The sequence below is a fragment of the Nicotiana tabacum genome, chromosome 23 (genome assembly GCF_000715075.1).
Source record: "Nicotiana tabacum cultivar K326 chromosome 23, ASM71507v2, whole genome shotgun sequence".
Taxonomy (NCBI): domain Eukaryota; kingdom Viridiplantae; phylum Streptophyta; class Magnoliopsida; order Solanales; family Solanaceae; genus Nicotiana; species Nicotiana tabacum.
Window position 1 is genome coordinate 47,864,645 of NC_134102.1, and position 12,715 is coordinate 47,877,359.

At 35.6% G+C, this 12,715-nt stretch overlaps 1 protein-coding gene across 1 annotated transcript; it reads right to left on the bottom strand.

The window, feature by feature from the left end:
• Positions 1-5,664: 5,664 nt before the first annotated feature.
• LOC142177149 (uncharacterized) lies at positions 5,665-10,745 on the bottom strand. The gene is made up of 6 exons (XM_075245616.1): positions 10,575-10,745; positions 10,080-10,367; positions 9,831-9,971; positions 9,285-9,678; positions 5,977-6,154; positions 5,665-5,854 (listed from the first exon to the last, which is right to left on the bottom strand). Exons 1-6 carry the CDS (start codon positions 10,743-10,745, stop codon positions 5,665-5,667), a joined length of 1,362 nt encoding a protein of 453 aa, XP_075101717.1.
• Between the last annotated feature and the right edge of the window lie 1,970 nt (positions 10,746-12,715).

Consider the following 12,715-nt stretch of genomic DNA (forward strand, 5'->3'; position numbering starts at 1 on the left):
CCAATGGAATGAATCAAAGAAAAATACTTAGGTTATGGTTTAGACCTTACCCCATGGAAGAAACTTGAAGAACATACTTGAATTCACCCAATCCCAAACTTTCAAGATGAGAAAAACTCCAACAACATTAATAGCCAAAAATGCCCAGCTGTTCTGCCTCATTTCTTGTTTCAAACGATCCCGAAATTCACTTTTGATGCCTCCAATAGATTCCCCGTAAAATTCCAGTCAAGTTAGGATTTTGCATCACTCCATTTTACCTTATAATGATGGAGAAATGTTGGTTTCAATATTTGGAAATAGTGCAGATTTTTAAATACGAATTGAGTAAAAATTTTGTAATTAATCTAAACAATCTGGCAACCCAATGCTTAGTAAAATGACCATAAATTCCTCATACGAAGTCAAAACATGATGATTTTAGTTGCTATGGTCCAAAATTATGATACGGATTTAGTAGAAACACGAATCAAATGTCGTTTACTCAATATGGTAAGCTTTATGCTCAAATCAACGTCGAAATCAAAAATAATCACCACACAACCCAAACTTATGCAAAACTCATCCAAATTTAACCAAACTTTGTGTGCATGTCCAAAACCATCATACAAACTTATTGGACTAATTAAAACCCGATTCCGAGTATATTTACCCAAAAGTCAAACATTGGTCAACTTTTCCAACTTAAAGCTTCTAAAACGAGAATCATTCTTCCAAATCAATCCTAAACCGCTCAAAATCAAAACCAAATATACACGCAAGTCATAATACATATTATGAAGCTACACAAAGTCACAAACTACCAAATAAAATGCTAAAGCTCAAAACGACCAGTCAGATCGTTACATATATGTTGTAGCTGCGGTTATACATTATGTACATGCATACATCCCTACATGTTTGTTTCCCTAATCCATATGCATCTTACATATTTATCTTTTATACATATGAGTATATGCCTACATATGATTCTTTGATGTGGATAGAGGTTGGCATAATGAGATATTCTATACGGTTGATATTTTTACGGCACGATGGGATATTTTATGCGGTTATTATGGTTATGCCACGACAGTTTATTCCCTGTGGCTTCATGACTGATTGCTGATATTGATGATTGATTATGAAGCTATGATGTTCGGGCGTTTGGATTTAGATCTATTCCTCCGGAGTCACGTGATTAGCTATGTTATATTGGACCGTTAGTGTGTCATTTGATGTGGGGGAGTGCCGGGGCACAAGGAGTACCGGTTGTTGTAAATTTTGACTCTTTATCATGAATAAATATTCGATACTCATGTAAAAATATTCATGCATTTATATACATATGCATATTTATGTATTTTAACATATGCATGAGACTTGTTAGCAGGTTGTTGGATACTTGGAGTGTCGTGGCATAGGAAGTGCTAGTTGATGTACAATTTGAGTCTTTATCATGCATAGACATTCTAGACTCATGTAGAAGCATTTTAATAAATATTGCGTGATACATATCCCCTTTATATGCGAATTCGGTGCATTGATATATGGTTTTGATCATGATATCGAAGAAAACATTCTTCTCATCTTCTACTTCAATTGTGCAACTTATTATTCATACGTGTTGCTCCTCGGTTGTTTCTCAATTTCTGTATATGCTTATGAACTATATGGGTTATACAAAGTGAGTACCTTTTGACTAAACTTTTTAACTACTTTATTAAAGTTAGTCTTGATATTTTACTGAGTACAGAAGGTCGGTTGTACTCATACTACACTTCTGCACCTTGCGTGCAGATTTTGGAGTTAAGATGTTGCGATGTTTCAGAGTGAGCATTAAAGACATATCACCGTTCCAATCGTTGCATGTAATTTATTTATGGTAGCCTAGGATTTAAATTTTTGTTTATGTATATTCAAACAGATAATGCATTTTCTTTATATCAGCATTGTATTTCTATTCTTAGTTGCTCATGACTTGTGACACCAGTCCGTATTTATATTCAATTTTTTATTTTGCTTTTTATTTATATGATATCTTCTGTTGTGGGTTATACATATGTTGAATGGTTCGCCTAGTGGGTTTGGTTAGGTTCCATCACAACCTAGTGGGAGTTGGGTCATGACAAAATTACATCAGTCCAAGCTTTCTAGCTCCCGAAATAATAAAATGAAGTCCAAGTACGAAGTGGTGTTATATAACCAAAATTTGAAAACCACTGTTCTGAGGGTCCTCGCGTTGGGCTCGAGACGCGAGACCCTAAGACGAGCCTTTGCGATGGATCTCGTGAGGCGAGACCCTGAGACGAGCCCCCTACAACCTGATGCAGCATTTTTCACACAAAACCTTCTTTGAATGTCCCGAATCTCACCCTGAGTCCCTCGTGATCACATCCAATCATCCCAACTAGCACAAATACCCTATATGGACTAATTCAAAGACTCGAAACAAACACAAAAATATCACAAGTAAGAATCAATATCCAAACCAAACTCATGAACTTTCTTAAGTTCTTCAAGTTCCAACTTTTACAAGATGCATCTGAATCCCACCCAAGCCCCTCAGATACTAAATCGAACATATGTACTAGTCCAAAATCATCTTATGAACGTGTAGTATCCTTCAAATCATGAATGCGAGCTTGTTTACCCAAAATGTTGACATTGGTCAACTCTCTTTAACTTAAGGCTTCAAATTAGCAACCAAGTATTCCAAAATACTCCCGGACCTTTCGGGACCCGAACATCCATACCTGCAAGTCATAAATAACCAAATGAACTTTTAAAAAGTCTTAAATTAAGAAGAGAGATTCTAGAACTCAAAACGACCGGTTGAATCGTGATATTAGCCTCAAAAATCTTCTATCTCCAGAGCTATTCCGGGCTCGTCAAGTGTATAATGTGTATTAGTTTTGTAGTTGTATACGGTTAAAATCGGACCCACCCGATTTTACTATTTGACCGAGACCGGAAGGTTGCATCGAAGGACGGCCTCATAACGGAACAGACTAAATCACGAGGATAAGGTACCGACTTCAGAATCGAGGTACCTGTCGAGATCAAGGCTTGTAGCGATCGAAGCCAAATGAGAAAGACATCGAGCAAGGTCGAAGATAGCACAATAACAAAAAGGCGAGATATCCGTGACTGGTCGAGGATCATGGCGTAAATCTCGGAATGGATCAAATAAAAAATGGTTAATTAGCTAATTATGGGATTTTCTTCTGTAATTAGAATTATACCATAAGTGGAATTCTTCTACTATTTAAAGGGGGTTCTAATCATTTGTAACACACATTGTTCACAGATATCAAAGCAATATAATTCTCTTTCTCGTTTATACTATTGTTCATCATCTTGTTATATTATAATTGTTCTTGCATCAACCAGTTCGATGGTATCCAAACTCGAGGGCTGAGTTCCATTCTAACACTGGTTTGTTTTACTTTATAGTTCATTTCTGTTATTGATCTTCATATTTATCAATTGGTATTAAGTGAAATCATGTATCCTTAGAACCACATTATAAGTTTAATTGTTATCCAATTCTAAAGAAAAGATTAAATGATGCTAAGGGAAAATGGAGAGAAATATTGCCCGAAGTCCTTTGGGCGTATCGAACAACGTCAAAATCCAGTACGTGGGCAACATCGTTCTCTTTAGTATATGGCGCCGAAGCTCTGATCCCGGTTGAAGTCGGGGAACCTAGAGTCAGGTTTCGATATGCAACGAAAGAGTCAAATCACGAGGCTATGAATACAAGCCTCGAATTGCTAGATGAAAAACGGAAAGCCGCCCTCGTTTGAATGGCCGTACATAAATAGCAGATCGAAAGGTACTACAATCAAAGAGCCAATATTCGACACTTTAAAATCGGGGACTTGGTTCTGAGAAAGGTTACTCTCAATACTCGAGACCCAAATGAAGGAAAACTTGGCCCGAACTAGGAGGGACTGTATCAGGTCCTCGATATCATCGGAAAGGGATCCTACAAACTTGGCACAATGAACGGCGAACAATTACCAAACAATTGGAACATATCACTCCTCAAACGATATTACTGCTAAGGTACGACTTTCTCCATTTTCGTTTATATTTATACTAACCATTTGCAGGTGTTTAATCGAAGACACCAAAAGATTCTTCACACACAAAGTCCTTAAGTCTGAAAGCACGCGTTGCACTCTTTTTCCCTTAGACTGGTTTTTGTCCCAAATGGGTTTTTCTGGCGAGGTTTTTAACGAGGCAACCATTTTTCGTGCTAACTTAGAGCAATTCAACAGTATCCGAGGCTACTTTACAATCAACCTCGAATACTGGGGGCATCACCCTCGGATAGTTACAAGGAAAATACTTCGTGTCGACAGGGTCTCGATAGGTAAAGGACCAAACGGTCAAATGAACCGTGTCCATGTAGATTACTCGAGCCCTAATGGCAAAACATGTACGCTTGTATAATCTATTGAAAGAAGTATTTTTCCTTACCAGATGTTCCATGCCTTAGAGAAATTTATACTTTACAATTTCATACTTATGATCTATTATGGAAATTGGCTTAAGGGCCGATCACAACTGAAGTTCAAACAATTTACCCTATACTCGGGGACTGCCGTCCAAAAAATTGACATGATCGAATTACAAAACCTCGAAATCGTAAGACCTTAAAAAAGCAATCCTCTATGTTATAGGTCACGGTCACCCCACTCGGGGACTGACACTTCGAACGAGTTCGAAGTATAGCAGGGAAACAAGCCTAAGGGGAAAATCCCAAACTAAAGGCTACGACCAAATTAACACGGTTAGGAGACGTCCAAATTTCGTTATAAAATAGGCCTTCAAATATTCTCATAAACCGGTTAAAAAAGGCAACCCTCGGCTGAATTACTAAGGGTCTCAATAATATCGACCCTCGAAAAACCCTAAGGGGTAGCGAATTGTTCGAAGTCCCGGACAATTTTGTGCTAAGGCATAACAAAGCAAATGATTTCGATAACACCAATCCTCGAAAAACCTAATGGGTACAAATTTTTCTCGTGCTAAGGCATGACAAATTTTTATGATTAATTTTCCAAACCGAAAAAGGGGAAAATCCATTCCTTTGAGGCCATATCGGTCTAATTCAAGAGCCTAAGGGCCATTTTATTTTTTGAGTTCGAGAAATTGTCTTACTCAACTAAAACCTAAGGGTCACTCTACTTCGAGTTCGAGCAAGTACTCACTCGATTTTAAAGACTACACTGGTCCGACTTCGGTCTAGTTGCCTAAAGTCCCAAACCTGTGAGCAAAATCTCCATAAGGAATGAAGGCGTGAATGAAATAGAATTTTCATGAGGCAGGAAATAGAATAAAGACAAGTTAAAGAGAAAAAAGATCTTTTATATATACGAAAATATTTACAAGGACCGATCAGAGTCCCGCACAAAAAATCAAAAAAGAAAAAGCCTAAGATTCCTAATTTTCCTTAGGGGCAGCTTCTTCTCCATCGAGGTCCTCCCCATTCTCGGACCCGCTCTTGCTGCCATCATCATCATCATCATCATCGGAAGAGGCCAGCGCTCTAGCATCAGCTTCATGCTCTTTAGCCTTTATTATCTTGTCGGTAAGATCGAAACCTCGAGCATGGATCTCCTCGAGGGTTTCCCTCCGAGATTGGCATTTGGCGAGTTCAGCAATCTAATGTGCTCAAGTTTGAGCGGTCTTGGCTGCCTCTCTCGCTTGGACTTGAGCGTCTTCAGCATCAGCCCGGTAGACGGCCACGATTGCCTCTGCCTCGGCCTTTGCCTTTTCGGCTTCATATTTGGCCTTCGCAAGTTCAGAAGCCAACAGAGCCTCGATCTCCTCTATTTTCTTTTCCCTCCCAGTTGCAGTCTTTCTTTACTTGCTTAAGGTATCCCTTAGTTATCGAGCATTTATACCTCGATATTGGCTCGCGCCTCGCATCGACCAGGAATCGACGAAGCTTTATTGGTCTTGAAATCGGAGTTTAGCGCGCACCTCCCAGGAATGCATTCCTCAAGACGGAGTTCCACCGGCATTTTTCCGTCGGCCGGTTGAGAAGATGAAGCAGCTTCTTTATGTGGTACCGTTTTCGATGTTTTTGCCATTTTTGTGTAAGTTTGAAGAAGAGGAAGATAATAGGGCTTGACGTTTGGGAAAGGATTAACAGTAAAACCTGAAGATTTGTAGAAGGGAAGAACTTAAGAGATGTAAAAGCTTTGGAGATTAGAAGGAAGTGAAAGTAAAATTTGAATCAATGAGAAAGGGGTCTATTTATTGGATTCACGACGATGGTTTAAAGGCACTAATGGCCGACCACCAGCTGACACTCATTAATGACTTGGGGAACTATACCAACGGGACGTTTCGTTCACTCCCATCACTTACGTCATGAGGATGACGTCATGACAGGTCGAAGTAGAAAATCGAAGGCTCAATTCGTTTCTTATCATTTCACTCCAAAAAATGAGGGGACTATCTGTATACGGTTAAAATCGGACCAACCCAATTTTACTATTTGATCGAGACCGGGAGGTTGTATCGAAGGACGGCCTCATAACGAAACAGACTAAATTACGAGGATAGGTACCGAGTTCAGAATCGAGGTACCTGTCGAGATTGAGGCTAGTAGCGATCGAAGCCAAATGAGAAAGACATCGAGCAAGATCGAAGATATCACAATAACAGAAAGACGAGATATCCGTGACTGGTCGAGGATCATGGCGTAAATATTGGAACAGATCAAATCAGAAACGGTTAATTAGCTAATTATGGGATTTCCTTCTGTAATTAGAATTATACCATAAGTGGAATTCATCTACTATTTAAAGATGGTTCTAATCATTTGTAACACACATTATTCACAGATATCAAAGCAATATAATTCTCTTTCTCGTTTATACTATTGTTCATCAGCTTGTTATATTTTAATTGTTCTTGCATCAACCAGTTCGAGGGTATCCAAACTCGAGGGCTGAGTTTCATTCTAACACTGGTTTGCTTTACTTTATTGTTCATTTCTATTATTAATCTTCATATTTATCAATTGGTATTAAGTAAAATCACGTGTCCTTAGAACCACATTATAAGTTTAATTTTTATCCAATTTTAAGAGTAAACAGTTCTTCATATTTATCAATTGGTATTAAGTGAAATCATGTGTCTTTAGAACCACATTATAAGTTTAATTGTTATCCAATTTTAAGGGTAAACAATAGTACTGTGGAATATTTTGCTACGGAAAATGTAAGTTAAGTAACACTGTAACTTATTTTTGTGAACCTTAATTTGAGAGTGCTTTTGAAGATAACTATAGCGTATTCCAGTAGTATTTTTCTTGCACCTTTTGTTGAAAAATTGCTGACAACAGAATTACCCAGTAGAACTTCAGTATTCAAGTCTGTAATCCAAATTTAAAAAAGAATCGGGTTATCATAACCAATTATGAACATGCGTGCTTAGTTAAAGTTGTGTCATTTTTTGACGTTGTGCACCAAGTTAAGAAGATTAGAAATATTGAAATATTAGTTATTGTTATGTGACTTCGACTTGACAGTGCAATTTGGATCATTGAGCTTATCCCTAATTGGCGCAAAGAGACAACATGGATACATTATAGTCATAATTGAAGTCATTACTTTTGTAGATATGCATGAAAACGAATGACCTTGCCTACATAACTTATTATGGCAAAAACCCAAATGTGACTTCAACATGTGATAGGGGTGGCACAAAAGCTCAAATGCAGCAAAAAACATTGATTAAAAAATTACATTAAAGGAGGCATCCATTTGGCCCCAACAAGTTGTTGTAAATCCTAGTGTCATCATCCAATTATTCTTCTCTTAGTTTTATTTCCTAAATTACTCCAAATCAGACCGCATATTTGACATAAAATATATCCAAATGAAAAAGGTCATTTTTATTGCAGTTCTAACTCAACTGCAATATTGGAGCTAGGTTTAGTTATAGACATTATGATAAAATTTTGTTTTTATAAAAAAGCGTTGCAATACGATATCTCACAAATTAGTCACGCTTAGATTGTACATTTTAGAAGTTGTTTTTTTAAAATTACTTTTCGACAAAAAGTAAAATTAGAGCCTATTATTTTGAAAAATTATATGTCAAACTCCCATGTTATTAATTCTATATAAAGATTGAAAATATTGAAATTTGTTAAAGCAATATATACTAAACTACAAATTCATTATACATAGATATTAAAGCAAAAGAAATATAAATAGTATTTCACGGTTTGTAGAATATAACATAAGACAATGAATTTAAAAAATAACTAGACATAACAAATAGAAGGAAAAAACTTAAATTGAAAAAAAAAAAAAATCAGAAAACCTTCAAGGTCAAAATAATAAAATTTAAAAATAAGATTGTGGGAATCTTCGTTCCAAATGAAAATAAGGTCTGGATTTTAAAAAAAAACGTGGGTGTTAGAGAATATTCTACATTTATTCAGGTGATTAATATTTATTTATATGATAATTAGCATTTACAACAATTACCTTTGATTGATTGTATTTATTACATTTTTATTTTTTGTATCGTTTATCGTGATTGTAATATAAATACATGAAACCCACTTAGTTGGATCATTTCACCAAAACATTTTTCAATTTGGTATCAAGAGCTTTAAAGATCCATTTTCTTCAGAGGCGGACCCAGGATTTGAGTATGACGGGGGCACCATTGTCATTAGAGTAAATTACCCAAAGCCAATAAAAGAATACATATAAACTCTATGATAGACCAGTAAATAAGCAGCACAATCCACTGTATAATATAAACTTGCTAAGCAAAAAACTAAAATAAAGTAAGAAGAGCTTACGCTTTGATTTCATCAGACTCCCCCATTGACCCGCGAACACAAACTTCGATTTCATCAGACTCCCCAATTGATATGCGAAAACAAATTTTAAAATAAGCATTCCAAGAAAATAAACAACTTCCTGCACATTCTTGCGCACACATGGACTAAACTGGAATAAACTTTAAAATATAAAACAAGCTTAGTGTCCTTAATAGCAATTCCTGACATAGTAATAGTAATATATACTGTTGTCCAAAAAAGAAAGCTAAAGAAGGCACAATTTACATCAAAATACAAACTTCAATGTTATAGAATATCTTTAATTGATACTAATATAACAAAAGTACATCATCCGCTTATACTTGAACTCGACGCGTTTTCATACTCTGAAAACGGTCAATAATAGTATCATTGCTTACATTTGTAAATACTTCTTTTTTAAAATAACAAACTAAACAATCATTTAAAAATGCATCACCAATACTACTACGCAATTCATCTTTGATGTACTTCATGGATGAGAATGCTCTTTCTACCATTGCAGTCGCGACAGGTAAAATTAGAGTCAACTTCACAAGTAAATAAACAAGTGAATATGTCTCCACAAGTTTTGCCTCAACCAATGCTTTTGCCAAATCACCAATTCCTTTCAAATCCGAGAATCTATGGTCACCATGTTGCATGTGCAATATGAAAGTGTCAAGTTGGTGACTAAGATCTCGAAGCTTCAATTCGCCAAACTTATCTGGATAATACTTGGCCAATGTCATTATTCTTTCTTTATCAAAATTAGCAAACGAATTAGCCGGATTCAAGCTAGCCATACCAAGAAGCAAGTTATCACTAACAACATCAAAAAGACTGTTAAGCTCCTGAAGTTGCAAATCAATCACTGTATAAAAAAACTCAACACGTAAGTGATGTGAATAAGTAACACTAGAAGGCCTACGCTTCGACTTTCCAGGAATATAGAATTCTTCCATATTGGCACCAAAATGTCATGTGTAGTACAAAACAAATAGACTTCATCTATTAATGATTCCCATCCTTCATCTCTCATTTGTTGCAACATTTCCTTTGTAAGGTCAAGAAATATCATGGCATTAACAATATCTTGCTCTTTCTTCTGTAAAGCTTTACTCAGCTCGTTCGACATCAACAATACCTTCAACATCAGGTGAAGCATGAACACAAATTTAAATTAATTGATTTTACTCAAAAAAGCTTCTGCTTGTAATCTATCATTAGCCTCTTGACCTCCATATTCAATCACCCCAAGCACATTAATAATAGATGCAAATAAAATAATAAAGTTATCTAATATTTTACAATGTGATCCCCAACGAGTGTCAACTGGCCTTTGAAGCCCTAGCTCTTGATTTAATCCTTTCCCACTTTGAACTTCACCACTCTCTAGCAATTGCTCCAATAATTCGGCATGATGATCCCGAAGTTGATCTCTACGTTTAAAGGATGTTCCAATTACATTCAATACATTAGCAACTATAGCAAATAAAGTTTTTACCTCCTTATATTTTTTAGCAACCGCTACAAGCGTCAACTGTAATTGATGAGCAAAACAATGAATGCAATGTGCCGAAGGAGTTTCTTGCAAAATTAAAGCTTTAAGACCATTCATTTTTTCTTGCATATTACTAGCTCCATCATCGCCTTGTCCACGTATTTTGGATGGACTTAATGAGTGTTTCATAAGCAAAGAAAGTATTGCTTCCTTCAACTACTTTATAGAGGTATCATGAACACGAACAAGACCAATAAATGGCTCGTTCACTTGGCCTTTTTTGTCAACATACCGCAAAGCAAGGGCCATTTGTTCATGGTATGAAATATCCTTGGACTCATCAATTAATATCCCGAAATAATTCCCATCCAAATCATTGATTATAACTTTCATGGTTTCTTGTGCACAAGCACTCATAATGTCCTTTTAAATTTTTGGGGAAGTCATCATATTATTTTTTGGAGCATGTTTCAATATGACTCTTATCTACTTTAGGGAGCCTCTTTGCAAGTCATTCCAAAAGCCCTAGAAAAAGGCCTTTGTTTTTTGAAGAATCACTTTCATCATGACCTCGAAAAGACAATCCAAAATACAAGAGAAACCTTGCAACATCGATTGATGCATTTAAACGTATTCAGTGCTCATTTCTTTGTTTCTCAGATTGCTTATCAAAATCAACTTGAATTGATTGGTATTGATTTGATAAGTCTAGCATCTTGTTGAAACACTTGTGGTGGAGGCTATTTACTTGACCAACATGTAAAGCAAGTCTTTTCGAAACTTTATTCCAAGCCTTAAAGCCTGTTTTTGTGAAAGAGTCACCCGTGCTTCCATAAACATAATTATTTTTGAATAAATAACAACATAAAAAAAATACGGCATCTTTCTTCACACTATACTCCAACCATCTAGAATACGAAGCTTTAAACTAACCCGGACTAAATTGACGCATTTTATTCCTGAATAAAGTTTTAGGAAATTTATGATCAACCGGTTGGCAAGGTCCATTTTGAATGTAGTGTCTTCTTACTTCATCCCGTATTCTAAGACTATATTTATCAATGGGTACTCTCTCTCCAGGGTCAGAATTGAGTAATTTCTCATCAAACTCATCTATAAGATGAGAAGAATTGTTTCTAACACTAGAACTTGGTTGAGAAGAATTAAACTTCGTCAAAACTACGTCCATCTCAATTCACAAGAACAAGAACTTCCTACAAAAAATGAGTTTAATAAATTTAAGAGTCTATCAATTATACAAACAAACACAATATCAATAAAGAAATCGCACCCCTTAATTTGCTTCTTTTTGTATAGCAAGAATGGTAAACTTAAACTCTACAAGAATCTAACAAACAAAATATAGAAATTGTGGGTAAAAGAAAATTGGAAACTTACTGAATACTAATGCTACAACTCTACAAGAATCTGACAAATTTTTAACAGAAAGAGAAGCCAGTCTTAAAGTTTAACAACAAAAGTAAGAGACCACTAAATTTCAGAGAAGCTTAACCTAAACAAAATCATTTGGATAATAGATTTGGGGTTTACCAAGAATGCCTTGGGGATTATTGAACCAAAAATTTTAAACCTAAATAAAATCATATAAAATTCATCCCCAATTCTCCATGCTCTTACAATTTATAAATAAAAATTAAGTTTCAAAGTAAGAGAAGCACTAACCAGAGATTCGATACCCTCTACTTTTTCAAAGTAATGAGAGAAATTGAGATTTAGGAAGAATGGTTCTCTATTTTGGAGTGAGGAGTGATGGCTGAGGACTGAGTTTGACGGAGGGGAGCTTCTGAGTTTGACGGAGGGGAGCTTCTGCATTTGATCGAGGAGGAACTGAAGAAAGGTTTAGGGATTTAATATTTTGGGGCTTTTGATTGGGGTAGGATTTTGTAGAAGAATTAAATAATAAAATTAATTATTATGTATAACTATTAAAATATAATTAAATTGAGAAAAGATAAAATCAAAAATTATAAATTAGTCAACTGTTGACTAGTGACTAATAAATAGTACTATTGTACTAGTATATAATTGATTATTCCAGTTATAAAAAGTGAAAGAAACTAAAAAAAAGTATTTGTAGAAAAGGGGTTTCGAACCCCAGTCGTAGCAAAAGGAACATAACTAACGTGCGAAGGCAGGCCATTGCTCCAAGCAAAATTTCATTTATAATGGGGCCCTCTCTCTCTCTCTCTCTCTCTCTCTCTCTCTCTCTATATATATATATATATATATATATATATATATATATATATATATATATATATATATATATATATATATATACAGTATTACACTATTTTCACCACCATCGAGCTATAATCGGTGGGCAGGCCCCTATTGGGCAACCTCTGATCAGATGGTAAGTTCTT

Bases quoted from the DNA above. Each gene is read 5' to 3' on its own strand.
- LOC142177149 (XM_075245616.1), bottom strand. From the start codon at position 10,745: ATGAGTGCTTGTGCACAAGAAACCATGAAAGTTATAATCAATGATTTG. The intron at 9,972-10,079 runs GTGATTGAATAT...CTGATGTTGAAG, and splicing joins CTATTATTAATGTGCTTGGG to GTATTGTTGATGTCGAACGA. The intron at 5,855-5,976 runs GTGCGCGCTAAA...AAGCAAGTAAAG, and splicing joins GAGGAATGCATTCCTGGGAG to AAAGACTGCAACTGGGAGGG.